The sequence below is a fragment of the Argiope bruennichi genome, chromosome X2 (assembly GCF_947563725.1).
Source record: "Argiope bruennichi chromosome X2, qqArgBrue1.1, whole genome shotgun sequence".
Classification (NCBI taxonomy): Eukaryota; Metazoa; Arthropoda; class Arachnida; order Araneae; family Araneidae; genus Argiope; species Argiope bruennichi.
The window spans coordinates 39,727,820-39,745,487 of NC_079163.1; the positions used below are offsets into that span (position 1 = coordinate 39,727,820).

At 30.4% G+C, this 17,668-nt stretch overlaps 1 protein-coding gene across 4 annotated transcripts in view; it reads left to right on the top strand.

Moving 5' to 3' along the window:
- The window catches only part of LOC129960233 (uncharacterized), a 54,528-nt gene that overhangs the window by 23,146 nt on the left and 13,714 nt on the right, over window positions 1–17,668 (top strand). For all 4 annotated transcript variants that reach the window (XM_056073492.1, XM_056073493.1, XM_056073494.1 and 1 more), the window contains 2 exons: window positions 15,116–15,175; window positions 17,245–17,315. In XM_056073492.1, coding sequence (XP_055929467.1) covers window positions 15,116–15,175; window positions 17,245–17,315 — 131 coding nt within the window. The remainder of the gene's footprint in view (window positions 1–15,115; window positions 15,176–17,244; window positions 17,316–17,668) is intronic.

Consider the following 17,668-nt stretch of genomic DNA (forward strand, 5'->3'; position numbering starts at 1 on the left):
GAAGTACACTATGCACTGAAGAATGCCAAACTAATACTGATATGCAGAAAATGACTTTACTTACCTGTCCCCCTGTATATTATTTGTATATATATCTCATGCAATACTTTGCAATGTAGAAATATAGTAATAGAGAGAATATTTTTTAAAAATTGGTGTACTCACTTTTTAGTAAATAGCAGAATAAAGCCAGAGAAGAGGTAAGTATATAATAAATTGTTTTAATTTTTTGAAAACAGTGGTGCTTTATTTAAGGTATTAGTATATTTATAAACTTTTAAAAGTATGAGAATGCTTCTACATAACTGAAAAATTATTTCAATCTATTCATGTCATTTGTTTTTTAAAATTTAGATTGTATTAAGTATTTCCAATTGTATTATTAGAATTTCCATTTGCATCATTTTTGTACTTTATTGCTTTATTCTAATAAATGGTATTATTTCTTTTAAATGTGTATATTTTGTTATTTCTGAAAAGAATTACTAGTTTAATGTGAGAAATGTTTTTTTTTTAATTTGTTCCAATAAATCTAGCTTTTTAATTCAATACTGTAGCTATCTTATTTTCTTCTGGCAGTTTTTTATAAATTTTAAATCAAAAATTTCAAAGTTATATCATTCAGTTTTTCTTTAGAATCATTATTAATTATAGCTTACTATTATTCTATATTTTACTATTTTTTTTTCTGTGGCAACATCATGATTATCTTATTTATACTTTGAATTGATGTTTACTATTTTAAGAAATATTATGTTTTTAAAAAATAGCTTGGAAATGCGTACATTTTTTGAAAATTTTATCTACTTATAATTTTTATGTAAAATCAAAGTTATTATTTAAGCCTGTATTTTCTCTTTGCATTTTAAAAAGTTATTTGAGAATGGTAATAAATTGTGTGATTTCAAAACTGAAAAAGGTTCAAGATTTCACAGTAATGACTGCTATACTGATTTTATAATTTTAAGATATTTTCCTAAATAATAGTTCCAAGTGAGATTTTAAGTGTGTGCGATTCATTAGAAATAACAAGTACCAATAAAAATTTAAGCTGATCATTCATGATCACTCCACACTATTACAGTTTTAAGCCATTCATTGAGGCTGTTCATTTACGAACTTCCCACGCTTATTTCTCGAATGTTTTACTAGAATACAGAACCAACACCATCCCACCCTTTGCGTATTCCATGCTTCAGCCTTCCCACCGGTATTCACTAAGTGTCCATTTCAAATGGCACGACAGTAATGTGGACAGTTAGATATGCAACCATTCACTCCATGCCATGCTAATTTAGACGAGTTTTTGCATTGATTTTGGAATGCCGCTACTTTCTCTGCCCCTGGCTTACTTTTACATATCTTTAGGTGGAAGATTAAGATACTTAAAAATTAGAATACAAAATAATATTTTGTATTTAAAGAGTAAAAGAAATGTAATGTTTAAGAATGAAAGTTGTATGTACAATAAGAAAGCAGAGAAGCTTTATAGACAGAATGGCAGAGAGGCATAAAAAGCTTTATCAGAACTTTTGATTTCAAATGGGGTGTATTTGAGACATGTTAGAAAAAAAAAAATCTTTGTGATAATTTTACTCGCTGGTAAACGATTGATAAGTTTGGATAAGAATGTATTGTAACAAGCGTAGCCACAGAGATTTTTCATCCATTAGTGTCATTTCGTGTTCGCAAAGTACCTCTTAGAAGAGACAGGTACCGCTGTAAGCAAGGCTGGTTGTGGTCAAAGATTAAGGGACAAGCTCTTTATTTTACAGGCTAAAGAGACCAGCTCTAATCAATATTTTTCAGCAGGTGCATAAGGAAACAAGATGTTGAGAACCCAAGTCACAGATGTATTTAAAATTTGGAAAAACAATATTTTGTGATATTGAAACGGCTAAAGGACTTGTATTGCTCTATATTGTATTATGTAGATCCCAGTTTTGCTCAACGCAGTATCCCGGTATTCTGCAAATTAGTTCCTTATATTACAGATATTTCTAAAATTGATTCCAACTGCTTTTTAGAGTATGAAAGAGTTTATTAAATTTCTTAAGGTCTCTCTTAATTAATTTTAGTCTATTCTGTCAATATTTTTTTCTTATTTACCGTAAGATTTGAACCTGGGACCTCTTAGCGCCCGGCTTCTTAACCAGTGTACGACCAGAGAGACCTTGATAAGCGATTGTAGATTACAGAAATTATGTATTTGGGTGGATGTTCCGGGATGGAAGCTGACAGGTCACGATTACAATTTTTGATTTAAATTTACAGTGCCAAACATTTATTTTGAAGATGCTTAAAAATAATTCAGAGAAATCGCCAGTTACTTGCAGAATAGTTCGTTGCTTATGTTATATTGATGGGGGGGGGAAGAAAGGAATGGCTTCACGTAGTTACGACTGTTATAGCAAATTGAATAATGTAGTCTCATTTAGTGAAAATACTGTGTATAAAAGAAAATGAATGCAATTATATATTAATTGAATTTTATTCTTTATTGAGTAATTAATATTATAAATAATAATAACTTCAAACTATCTGAGATGATCCATTAGAAATAATTAGTATTGGTAGTTTTTAGCATGGAATTTAGGAAACGATAAAAACCTAAGCAAATTGTGGAAAGTAATCTAGTCACTTCTGATACGTTCTCATGGGCAAGCTGATGTAGAATAATAAAAGGTTTCTCCTTCTAATGAAAGAATCGAAATAGGAAGTCTAAATGAACTATCTTTTATAGCCCCACGAAACACAATTGATTATCTGAAATATTCTGAAAATTCAAATTGCCTTGAAATCAGGAAGGAGTTAAAATTATCTAAAGTAGGGGTCAAGACAAAAATATTTGGCTTACTTTGAAGATCAGAAGATATCGAAAGGGGGAAGAAAAAAATGCTGTTTTGATTGTTTAATACTAAAGTAACATTTAGTGACTTAAAACTGCACTAAAAAAAATAAGAAAAGAGGTTTACAGAGAGAAGTTGAAGAATTAAGGACAAAAAGTTCTGAATAAGTAGAAGAGAAAGTCGAGTTGGTAACTCTAATAAAATGTCTATCAATTGAAAAATTTACACCACTCAGCAAAAAAAAAAAAAAAAAGTATTGAGGAAAAGTTAAATAAAATGCTTAGAGAGTTAGAGTTCTGTGTTTCAAGATGCCTTAAACTTCGCAGCTCTCTAATGAAGAAATGAATAAAATTTGAAATTAGTCGGAAAGACCGTTAATGAAATATTGAAACGATATTTGAACGAACTTTTAAATCGTTCTTAAAGAATGATTTATCGATTATTAATTTATATGATATCATATGAATTTTCTCGGGTACAAATGTCCAAAAAGTGTTTTTAAATCTTTCGTGGTATGCAAATTACATATGGTTTGAATAACATATTTGTAATTGGTGCTTGTATGCCTTGCTGTTTTGTTGAAATATATATTTTACTGCAGTTTATGAACTTTTGGATCCGAGTGTACATTGAAGTAATTTTGATGAGTTGCTGTAAGTTAAAAATATTAATTCAATCGGATGGTATTAAATCTCCTAAGATCGGATTGGTATGTAATATTTCCGCAGTATTATGAATACCAAAAACTATACCGACAATAATGTATAGTATGTATCATTTCCGTAATACTAAATTTTGAAAGTGTTATAAATGTAAAGTTTTACATAATATTAACTCCAGATGTCATTTTGTTTTTGTTTATTTTTTTTTTAAATCCATCGGTCATTTTTTAAGATACTGAATATTATATAATGCAATGCAGTGAAAGTAATATTAAAAATGCTATGTTTCTCAGCGTTGTATAATATTGAAACTAGAATGTTGCAAATACTGTATTTGATTTACGTTCCTTCAGAAATATTATAAATGTTAAAGGTGTCTGGTAATACATTGATTCAAAAGGGAATAAAAAATAAAACATTAAAAAGGAACAATTTTACGAAGTGAAAATAAGTTGTATTAAAAAGAATCTATAGTGTCAGTAAAACAAGAGTCAAATCACCCTTGCCACCAACAGTCGGCAACATCATAAGTTATGTTTTTTTTTTTTTTTTTTTCCACTATTATATCTAACTTTGCCTTTCAACGTCTGGCTAGCTCGATGCATTAGGTGGCGAGATGATAACCAAAAGGTTCCGATTTCAAGACTACGCATAAATCAGGTATAGATAATCAGGCTATGCTTAAGATAAATACCGCATAGGTAGATTATCAAGATGGATGATTAAATGAAAACAAAAACAAGTTCCGATTTTAGAATTATCAAGAATTTCTGCGCGGAAGTATTAATTTTTTTTTTTTTTTCATAATCTAATGTGTAGTTTACTCGAATTATACATCAGAATATCGGTCATAAATTTGTAGAAACAAAGTAAATTGAGGTACACATTTGGAATATTGTACATTTGTGACTAAAAGTGAAGTTACAAAGAAACATTTGTGATATCTCGAATAATAATCCGTTTATTTCAATTAAATTTGGTACATATATGTCCTTGTATTATTAAACAGGTAGCAGAAAAATAATATAATGTAAAGAGCAAAAATTTTTTCAAATATGCAAATAAGATTTTAATGGGCATGAGCATGAACCCTAATATTTTCGGAATCATCCGATTTATGATGAGTGTCGCTATCCTGCTGAATTTACGAGTCTCGGTGAGTATTCATGCCACAAACGAGTTTGCTGGTAAATGGTTTTGGCAACAGACCCCATTCTCCTAACAGCGATGATTTTTAAATAGGGAAAGCACTAGGTGAGGGTTGACGTCGTACAAAAGCTGCCCTAGAATATCTCAAACATGGTCTGTGAGCCAATGATTTGGTGATTTGTCTGATCACATCATTCGGTGTAGACAGTTAGTCTCTCTTTCTTCAGAAAATTACCTCTGAGCTAATCTATATGTGATTGTTTGTTATGATTGTTTTCCATAAAAATGGAATCGTCCATTGCTGGTCTCCAGAAATGCCTGATTTAAAATTTGAGAACATTATATGAATTTCTCTGTGACCGCTATGCGCATCAGAGACATGTAGAGAGGTATATGGCAGTCCAAATTGCTTTCATTTCACTCAAGGAATCTACTTCTACTGAAATTATCTGTTCTCCAACATCCTTTGTTGTTACCATACCTCCAACAGGAATCTTTATTTCGATCGCTACCATCCCTCCAACAGGAGATGTTGGAGGGATGGTAGCGATCGAAATAAAGATTCGTTGAATATCACTCTGTGCATTGAATCTAGGCTCGTCGGTTAAGAGAATGTGGCCCCAATTTTATTATGGGTAAAATTGCTGTTTCTAGATCCACACATACACAACAAAACCGATTCTGGGCGTAAAGACCGTTTTCAGAGATATAGCTATAAATAAAATATTTCACCTTATTTAGGCATTCGAATCTTGAATGAGCGGGTTGCTGTAATAATAATGGGGTTACTGTAATTAGTTACAAAATGGCTGTTACCGTAACAATCGTCAAACCTTCCTGACGGAGTACAATCCGTCATGAACACAGCCCCGCTTTAATCATTATACCCTCCAGGAGGAGTTCTCAAGCTGTTAGCCTCTCTATAGCTTTGTGTACTAAAAAAAAATGCTATGTGTAGTTTTCTGTAGATTTTTACAACAATTTTTACTTGAGACTGGCCACTAAGAATCCTATAGACGGTTCTCCAATTTAGTCCTAAGCGGTTCTGAAAGCTATATTTTGCTGTAATTAATAAGTCGCGGGTACTTTTATGCTAAGAATCACACTACTTTAGATGGAAATAGGCAAGTTTCGTGTTTTCTAAACCTTCGGATGTCCATGTAGATTTTTGAAACGTGGAAGTCCTTCATGTATCGTTCATTGACCACATTGTTAAAAAATATATTTATTTACCGTATTGACGAACCATATAAAAGAAATCCAAACTTGAAATCGACTCTTGAAATCATTTAATAATATAGTTAAGTTTCACCCATTGAAATTGCAATATAGTGACAATAAAATACGATGATGTATCAATAAGTAATGCACATAATTTTGCACACAATAATATAAAATGTAATGCATAACTATATAAAATGGAAATTAAGTTTTACAATTTATTACTTATCAGCGTAACTGTCATTGTGATTGATTTGTCCCAGTGCTAGATCAGTTTGAAAATTCCAGTCTTATAGAACGGTGTCAGCCCCTTCGTGCAAAACTGCAAGGATTCTATTGAGAAGTTTTGGAGCACCCACAGTTTTTTATCTGTTTGAATCCATGAAGAAATCCCTAGTTGGTCAAAAGTTTAACCCTCATGATGGGCCGACAGCGTTCTATGTAACCTGGATTTTGAAACTGATTCAGCACTGGACAAATACCTCTAATATCGAAAAAGTAATAAACTGGTAATATTTTCATTTTTGTTTTGTTTTATTATATATTGCTTTTATTATTGTTGTGTGCAAAATTATATGCGTTACTTATATTCTCTCTTACTTCAACAATAAAATAATGATTAATTCACATCATGGTTAGAAATTCGAATTCCAGATATTCTATTGAACTTAATCACTTTGATTATTGTACCTTTATTGTTGTTATGATATTAACATGATTTTTTCAATTGCGCATTTTATTTATTAGGGTTTTTTTCCCGTCTGTCGTGTATTCAAAGGCAAACAATACGCTTAGGAATTATATACGCAACAACTACGCTTAGTAGAATTTCTCAGGGTGGCTAACCGACCTCGAATTCCGGGAGATTGAGGAAAGGCACAGAAAATTTTCTATTTTAATAATTATTATCCTACTCGATAATTCGCTGGTCTTTTTTTCGTAAATAAAATGAAACATCATTGGCAACCAGTGAAAATGAATCATTTACTAAAGTTACAAACGGAGTTTCTGCGTGCACTCCATGCAGCAGGATTTTTTTTTTTTGAAGATTTTGCTTTGTAAAAGTTATGCATAAAGAATAGGATAAACACGTTTCCATAGTTCTTTATGAGGCCTTGTCTTTTTTTCCCACAGGATTAGTTTTTTTTTTTTTGCACTCCCCTTTTGTATTTGGTTGGCTAATTCAATTTTACGGTTTACTTGCGGTTACTACGCTTTTGCTGATAATTCCGCTGATAAGCGGGATTTACTGTATTGTTAAATAAAATGTAAATAACTCCTGCGTCTTTCATTCCATTTCTATTTCAATAAAATTGCCTCCTGGCGCATGCACAATAGCATGGTGGATGTCCATATCTAAGAATAAGCAGCATGTGAAATCGATCATCACAAAAGTCTACAAAATTCATTCATTCCATCTTAAAAAAAAAAAAAATTATGCAATAAGAAGAAAATTTTAAAAATAAACTTATTTCCACTTTACTATGTATGATACAATTGGATATATAGACAAATGATTTTTTTACTATGGTTGGCGGACTAAAGTTAATACAAAATAGTTGCGACTGAATGGTTTATTTTATTTTGATACAATACCACCTCCTTTTTGTTTAAAAATGCGTACTACCATTGTCAATATTTTCTTTCGGTCGCTTTTCATTTTTTGTTTGCAAATAATTTTTTTTCCCCTGTTTGTTAAATCATTGTTCAGTTTTGTCAAATCAAAAGTAAACAGTATAAATAGGAAAGTTTCCTCAAGAAGGAAATAGATTATTTCATAGATAGATTATTATATATATAGATTACATATATAGATAATAGATTATTTCTTAAGCAGTCTGGAAATGTACAGTGTCGGGGGGGGACCCACCCAATCTATCTTTGTTGTATCTATTATCGATTAATAGACACAAAAACTAAAAGTACGATTTCAGAGCTATTAACGTATTCTAAAAGTTGCTAAATATTCGTAAGGGATTGTCTACGTATTTAAAATTGTACAAACTTTGAAATTTCCTACGGCAATATACTTTTTTAATGCAATGAATAGATTTCCCCGTGGAAATATAACCCAAAGTCGAAATCATGGTTAATATACTATGATTACATCGGGAGACGTGGTATTTTCTTTTAAGGGGTTTCCATATTCTTGTGTTTAAGATTTAGATATTCTCTGGACATTGGTAATGATATTAAATTTTCTTAACACTTTAAAGCCGTTTGTAAAATTGCAATCTGCATTTTAAAATCGATTGCTACTTCATGTATGACGAAATATTTACACTGAAAATATTTGGGAGAAGTTTGGTTCTTTTCCGCAAAGGAATATTCAAGAGCATTGTAAGTTTTGTTTAAATTGCATCTAAATCTGAAACGCCATTATGTTGAAAGCATCAAAATAAACAGTTTTTATTTTGATTCAATATATTTTTTATCCTTCATCTTCTATATGACTAAAACTCCAGTAACAGCTTTACCACACAAATTAAACTCTGGACCGAATATTGCCGACAATTCATTTATGTAAGCCTACTAACTGTATTAATTTTTTTTCTTTATCTATTAAGTAAATTACAATGATTTGCATGGTTGAAATTACAAAATCCTCTTAATGTACAACCATTTACTAAGAATTTCGGTGCCATGTTATCATATCAAACTATGATGATCGGAAGTGAAGAACTTCGTTTTCAAGCATTCATTGAATCTTCTCGTAAATCAGCAATTTAAAAGAATTATTAATAACAGTGCTAAAATTAATCTTACCGATAATGGGAGAGAAAAAATTATCTGATTTTTATCCTTTTTGCACTTTATTTTTTTTATCATAATATACTATTCCTCTCATTACTACTCACTAATAGGCATGACATGATACACCATGTTATTTTACGAGCATATAAAAAAAGTAGCACATTTCTTTCACTGATGAATATAAATCAGTTTTCTTCCGTGCTTTACCGCAGTTTAGTATTCTATGTAAATATTTTCTGATTGCGAAATATTTCGTTATATGAAAATACGTATACAGGATATATGCTTATAACAGACTTGTAACGTAATTCGGAGCGCGTCATTCTAAATGTTCATTCATTTATTCTACATATCTTTAATTTTCATCATTATTGTACTTGCTTAAGTGATAATTCATAACATATTTTGCTGTTTCTGATATAATTAGCAATTTGGAAGCAGGTATATGGGATAATTATTATATATATAATTATGTGAATAATTATTCCATAGGATATCTTTAAGATGTATCCAGTTTAATAATGGAAAATTTGTTACAACTTCTCGATTGAATATAATCGATTAAATTGGCATTTATCAACTAAATATATTAAATGGAATAATAAAATCAATAAAAATGAGTTACAAATCGTAATGATACATCTATACGTAATTTATCAAAAACAGCATAATTGTCTTCAAGAGTTGATAATAGAAAAGTTTGCATTCGTTCTTAATCGATTAAAATTCATTTCAAAAGGATTTAAGAACAGTGCTTTAATGTGCTTAAACAGAATTATTTGACAAATAACGGTGGTTCATATAATTGAGATCAAGTAAAGAAAGAATTGCTATAAAAAAGTCACTGATAATATCTTGTCTTCTTTGTATGTATCAAATCTCTAAGAAAATTTAAAAATGCATTTCAGTTGACATTTTGTGTAATTTTTTCTAATAAAATATTTTTGCTTATCGAGAGAAATTCTTACAAAACTGTCGTTTCAAAGAAGTTTATTCAAGTAAATTTACATGCAAGTGAATTGAAATAAAAAAAAATAAAAATAAAATATGATCCGCTTCTGCCATTTGTTTAAATATAAAGTAAAAAAAAATTAATTTTATACTGACGAAAACAATAATTATAATTAAAATATTAATCAGTACTATGTGAATCAGTAAAATTATTTGAAATTGTACATTTTTACATGTGTAGGGAATAAATGCAAGATGTATTTTGCACTCAAAAAAATTAATAGTAAATGCGTTATCTAATGATGTTTTAGTGCCTGAATATTTTTACTCCATTTATGATTATGTGCAATATTAATTATAATTACAGCAGAATAATTTTATGAAATTTTAGACTTTTGTGAGAAATGTTGAGCACATAAACAAACATCGATAAATTTAAACTGAAATGTCCTTTTTCTTGTTAACGAATGTGAGTTTATTATGCATTAATTATAAAGAGAAATAATTGGATCAGCTCGTTTGTAAAATTAAATATCTACAATCCTACGAAATATTTATTAGGAAATAAAATTCCCATTTTTTCAGTAATTTCTTATTTTCTGTAAGTGGCATTATATAAGTAAATGTATGAGTAAAAATTAAGGCTTCTTTTACGAAGACAGAGACTATTCGTATTTAAGAGTAGTAAATATTAATAAAACTTGGTGGGAATGGAAAGCATTTTTTTATTGATGTTGTTACTTTAATTTCATATTTTTTTTGCCGCTGATGAAATTTTTTTAATATACATTCTTACATTACAACCACGTGGAAAATGATATTTGATTCAAGAAATGCATGAACAGTAATATTTGAATGTCAAACAAAATGCTGTCGGCATTTTGTCGTTTGTGAGTACACCTTTAAATTTATTGGTTTAGAGGCAGTATAAAAATTTAATGTAACGAAAAAACTACTCGTAGGAACGAGCTAAAATTTTGCATGCTTCTATAAAATGGCCTTTCCCATCAATTTATGTTCAAATTTAAATGTGTTGCAATTAAAAAAAATGTTAACTTTAATTTTGGAATTTTGTTTCGCATATTTAAAATCACTTTTTATTTATAAATATATATTTAAAATGTGTGGAATATCTTATATTTTCATAACAAAAAAAGAGTTCAGGTCAATATTTATATTATTTTTTAAGATATGAATAAAAGTCAAAAATTTTATTTTAACATTAGAAGATCAAAGTTTTGAAATTTGATGAGAAAAAGGAGTGTTGCCAGTGGAAATTTTGAAATTTGATTCTATTCAAATATAATGAAATTTTTAATTCAAAAATCTTTAAGAGTATGTTAATTCCTTTATAATGATACTTAATAACTGTACGATGAGCAATGCCAGAATAAAACTGTGTGGTTCTTTTTGGTGTAAATTAATTTGGTTCTTTGAACTAATTTTTCTTCTCTGAAGTTAAAAAAAAATCTTTAAGACTATTGAATATGGGCACAAAAATGTCATACAGGATGAATATGGTCACAAAATACAGGCCGCAAAAAGACGTATTAAGAAAATAAATCGGTTTATTTAACTCTTTTACTTTACCAGTTCTGATCGAATTTTTTTTTAATAAAAAAAATATATATATATATACAGCCCGATCAACCACTCAAATGCGATCTAACTTAAAGCAACATTTCTTTTAGACTACAAAATATTATATAAGGTGTCTGTGTGGTGGGGAGTATCCGCCCTTTGTTCATGTTTTATCATGCTTTTCAAGCTTTGTAAGACATACTTTGGTAGTCGCTAAGTTTTTGAATAGTTATTAATGGTTTTACTGAGGCCATTCCTAAATTTTGAAAAAACCATCACAGAAAAAATTTACCTTTCTTATCAGTTTTCAAATAACGTGTAACCACAATGCTTGCGTTGAGTGCTGCTATAACAACCTCTTAAAAAAATAGGATTAGTGGCCTTAATAAGTGGAAACAAATAAGGCTATTGTAGTGTTACTCAAATATGAATTTTCATTCACCAATCTGTCCAAGCTATTCATACTCCCTTTGCAATACGGATAATCAAGTATCTCTTAGGGTTTGAAATGATCTTCGTTTGATAAAATGCTTGTTTGATAGCATGACTTCTGCTCTGCTATGTTTATATACGTATGAAACCATCATAGCCTCTTTAGAACGTACAGTATCGTTTAAGTATGTTACACGTTTTCTCTTGGATGAAATTCTATTGTAACTTATTTTTGTCTCAGTTTCATAGTGCCACTTATTGCTATTTACCCTTTCAATGATTCTGTTGGCCAATCATGATTGTAAAACTTTTCTTGATGTTTCTTCACACTTTTTTGAAGAATACGCTACTTTTACTTGTACTTTTCTATATTCACTACATTGAAGTATTGCGGCTGAGGAATGCTTCCAGTGTAACTATTAATGGCCAGGTGAATTCATTTAGTGACCCAACTCAAAGTATAATCGTTTAGGTTTTTTTCCCACTTGAGGGAAACGATAACTTCAGAATTCAATGAAATGCTGTAAAATTCATCTACAAAAGTACTAAAGTACTAATTTTTTAAGAATGAATTATTCGGATGAAAGTGGTGTTGGGGGTTATTTCATGACATCACTTGGCCATACTGGTATTTCATAGTAGAAAGGATAATGATTCTTTTTTTAAAAATCAAAACTGGGTAATGATGATGATAATTATAATTTTTAAACTTTTGACAATAACAAAGATTACTAAAATTATTCTGGTAATTTTAATATTCTTTGTTATTATCAAAAGTTTAAAAATTATATTTAAATTTTATTTAAAACTTCGCAATCAATAATTTTTTTTGATTGCGAATTTATTTTATACTCATATACTGCTGATAATTTCAGGAGCTCTTGAACCCTGGCCTTTCTTCAAAGATAATTCCAACTAGTTACAGTCTTTCGCAACCCATATTTTACATGTTCAAAAAATTTCTGTTTAAATGAAGCATCATAACAGCATCGAGATAATACTTAAATTCAAAACAGCAACTTTTGATCTTTCACGCTGACCAAGAAAATGCTTCTACTTGTCGGTTGTACGTTGCCAACAGAAGTGCTATTATTTTTTTTACTTTGATCGTACAGTAATTCAAAGAAACAACGAAGAACTCTAGTTAACAGGGCTATACTTTAACGATTATCTAAGCTCTTTGTGGCTAGTGGCTTCACATCTTTAATATAGTTGCACTATTTCGCTATATTTTTTTCATGGCGAGTCGGGGCTTTTTTTTTATTAGAGGAAAATTATTATCACTTTAGTCACATGTTGGCTAAAATCAGAAGCTCTTTGATGGCGATACGAAATTAGAAATGATTTTTCTTTCATTGCAGTACAAAATAGCCTGACTTGGTTACCTGTAACAAAATCAATTTCTATAATTTTAATTGTCCAACAACATTAACAGCATGATTATCAAGAGAAAAACGTATGCATGTGCCATACGGTCTCTTGAACCCACCTGTTAAAGTTAGAACATTGTCCTCAGGTCATGGGTTTAAAAAAAAAAAAAAACTCTTAATAGTTGCTGAAAATAAAGCTTTTGGCTTAATCATGAATAAGATGAATAAAACTGTGGAAAACAATTTCAACTAATCGTGTTTTAAAAATTATTTTCTAATCACTTGAATTCAGACTTCACCTTGACTTCTGAGTTTCGCGTGGCTTTTCCCAATTTTCTCTGACACTCATAATTAGAAATAGTGTCACTCCAAAATGCTTGCCCAGCTAAATATCGGGGAATTCTCTATTGAAGCTGTATGAGCTCTGAATTTGTTTCACGCCCTCTTTTTTTCATTATCTACCTGCTCTGCTGAATGTGATGATATGTAAAAATATAAAGAATTATAAAAATGATATTTTCTGCACATTTATTTATTGAGACTGTCCTTTAGACCTTTTTTTCTTGCATATCTCCAGTTGTGTTTCATCAAACAAAACGAATTTCTTATTCCGATGGTTCTGAATGTAAGAAATCATTTAAAAGGAGAAAAGCTGAGTATTTCTATTGGAAAATGTGAAGATTATTTGACAATAAATATGAAGAAAGTCCCTTAATCTAATACGGTTTGTTTATATTTTAAAAAGGTACATTATTAAATCAAATGGCACATTTTCTTGATTTCAAGAATTACAGACTGCTAGCAGGAAGATGTTCAAATACTTTATTGACGGATTGCATCTTCAAAACTGTGTTTTTGTTCTATATTGTGCCGATACAAGTCCATCTTAAAAAGTCAAACTATCCTTAAGGAGTTATTTTCTCTTTCATAAATCTTGTGACAACACTCTTTGAACTGAGGATTTAAACATTTGGAAAATGTGTTAGTTATGTGAAATAAAGCGGAGATTTTTATTTCATCGAATTTGTGATCTACAGAGTGGTTATAATTAAACTTCCCCTATAAACAGCATCCTACAACGCAAATGGATGAACGGATTGCAGTGAAATTGGGTATATAGGGTATACACAAGGTGCACTGAGTGCCTTTTCGAGAAAAACATTAAATTTAACACAATAAACGCCGAAAACGGAATACAGAAACTATATTAATAATCCAGAACAAGAATTATGAGTAATAAAATGTAAAACCGGGAAAAGCTGTCAATTCTAGGAAAAAAATGTCGAGATTTGCATGCTTGTGAAGAAGAGGAAGCTTTATGTAAAACAGGTCAGGATAAGAAACGTTTGCAATCGTTGTCGTGTTTTACGTGGATATTTCCGGCTGTAATGATGACGGTATCTTGTTGCTACGGTGTTGCGACATTGAATGACTTAAAGAACTCCATAACGTTTCATGTGCTAAGCCTCACAACTAATCAGTTACTATCTGCTGTTGAACACACTGACCAACGACTTGATTTGCAGGTGAATGAGGGTGGTCACATTGAGCACCTTTCCATACTTCATTCTGGACATGATTAACAACTGCTCCTCTTGTACAATTTTGTTCTAGTCTCTTCTTGTTTCTGCAAACTGAAGTTTTTGTCAAACAGCGTACTACTATTTTTTTCTTACCTTTACTTAATATGGTTCAATGACAAGGTGATCAGAAACTAGTCATAAATGTTAATATTGTTTCTGTATACCGTATTGGTCGTTTATTGTGTTAAAATTAATGTTTTTCCCGAAAAGGCGCCCTCTGATGGACATTTTGGAACTAAAATTTTTTCCCCGAAATTCCATGAGCGCATCGCGTGTATAGTTATATTGATGTATATACCAAATTTCATTGCAATCCTTTTACCCGTTTGCGTTGTATGATGCTGTTTATAGGGGAAGTTTAATTATAACCACCCTGTGCTTGTGAAATTAGTACTGCAGCTAAACATTTGTGAACTCGTGCAATGAAACAACATTTCAAGACATTTTCAATCTTTTGAATAATTTTTACTAGTTTGTATTCATTCTTATTCTTACCATTTGTTTGTTTCTGAAATAAAAATGACAAATTTCTGTTTTATATATTCTTTTACTTTTTAATATAGGATTGCGCATTGCAACCGTAGAATCCGAAGAGAGATGGTTATGACTGGAAATATGTCAGAGTAAGAATATAGAATTTTTATTTAACTTTTTTTTGAAAAAGTAAACTGTTTTGAAACTCTCTGTATGTTGTATTCTTATCAAATATAGGATGGGTTATTTAATACTATTACACAAGAAAGCAAGAAAAAAGCTGGAGGAGATTTCTAATTTTCGCAAAATTCACTGAAAATTTGAATTTAGAATTAAATTTAGTCATCTTATTTCTCTTTTCAATGATGCAGATTTCTTGTTTTTATTTTGAAATAAGATGAAAAGAAAAAAATCAATTTGTATATAAAAAATAAGTTTTTAAAACGCTTTAAAGTAATGACATGGAGATTTTTGGTGTTCGTGGACTGAGCACATTATTTATTTTTGGTACAGTAAAAAAAGAAAGGATGTAACATCTCCTAAATTAAACCATCCCAATTCCCCCCCCCCCCGAAAAAAAAAGATATGTAATCGGGTGAATAGGTTGCTTTTGCAAAACAGCCGAATTAAAATTGCAGAAAAATGATAAAAATTCATCTTAGAACTATAAATGGTAGGAATTCTTTCATACTTAAACTGGAACTCCTGAGTCCATATTTTAGGGTCTCTGAAGATTGTTTACACCCGTGTGCCTGTATGGAGATGACCGGTTCTGAGAACTGGTATAAAACATTTAGTGGCGGGGTGTCATTAAGTGAAACAGAAGAGACAAAACGAGCAATGTCGTGTGAGGATTACCTTTGATCATTTTGGGAGCTCAGTCTTTTAATTTTTGTTAATAGATACTAGTGGAACTGGTATTTATAGATCGATTGTACAGTCAAATCTGTTCTTGCGATAGATAGGGACTACGTAAAAGAAATCACACAAAAAACATTCCGAAACTTCACAGGTAGCTATGCCAAATAATTTTTTACAACATATTATAGATAAAAAAATTTTTTTTTGCAGTGAAGGGAGACCGTATTAAAAAAAAGTATCACTTAGAAAATCTGTCGCAGATTTACGAAATAATATGAAAATGCTTTGCAAATAAGATAATTAAATTGCAAATGGAAACATTTTTTTAAACAATTGAATTTCTCATTGTAAACGTGGAGAAATTTTCAAAATGCACAAAATTCAATACGATTCATCGTAATCCAAAACGCACGTCTAGAGGTGAACTAGTTCAAAATCACTTTCGTCTCTTGAAGATATTGGAGTTGATTTATTTTTGTAATATATTATTTATTTCATTTTGGAATATTGGAATTAGTTGCTGTGATATATACATACATTGTATACCATACATATTGTATGGTATATACACTGATGGGAAACATTACAACTGTGTTATAATGCCATCACCTTTGGAATTCATATGTACTTCATTAAAAAGTCGCACAAAATAAATCGCATAGAAAAGGCTTCACAAAAATAGGATTGACTGTAAATGATGCAAAATGCATGACATCAAATACAGTTTTTGAGCTGCCATGTTCATTAATGTCTAAACTTTATTGATCTATAATTAAAATAACTTTATATAATATACTTTTGGTACCATGCACATTCATCAATTCAACTATAAAATTCTGTTCCACTACTCCTTTCTGCCGACAGAAATTAGATAAATGGCTGCCGAACACGTTCGATGTTTCCCTCGCACAACATTGTTTGTTCTGTCACTTCTGCTTCACTTAACATTGCCACTAAAAAAAAATCACGTTTTTCAATACCGCCCTCCTGGAGTTTCCTCGGAAATGATGCATATGGTGGTAATGAACCTGAATTTCTTTATAAACTGAAGAAATAGTAGTTGCCGTGTAATGAAAACGTACAGTTTGCTATTTATTTTTATGAATAAACTTTAAACTTCACGCATTCGTTTATTTGGATTCGTATCGACATTATTTCTTTCCTTTTGAAAATGCTGTTTCTATGAAGGGGAAAAAAAAAAGCATTTTCATAAGTTCTTAAGTATTAATTGTATTCTTCCAAATTTAAAGGTATCATATAATTCTGGTATAAACAATGAAGTCAGAGATTCGTTTTTCACGCAGTGGTTTTCTCTGTATATTGGAATAGCATCTTTAATTGTGATATTTTATCTTAGGATGGTGACTTACATGCAGAGACGACTGGCTCAGGTTGGATGGAGAAATGCCATGATGCAAAAATGTCGAGGTTAGCTGTAATTTAATATATTACTTTCAAGTATTAGTCAGTTTCGTGAAGCTTGCACTTTTACAAAACATTTAATTGTGTGATTCCTTGATAATTAAAGGTTTCTTTGCCTTAAAATGAAACTATCTGTTCCTTTAAATATATTTTTTTGCATTTAATGAGCCTCAACTTTAATTTTAACTTCTTTTGTAAATCACTGATCATATTCTGCATTTCTTTTTTAAATTGTGGGTCAGTTTTTACGAGGATACTCATCGACCAAATCTTAATGCGAAGTAAAGGATTGGAGTAACGTTGCCATGTATGAAAATGCGACGTTACGGAATGCGATATAAATGTGAAACCCAAAAATG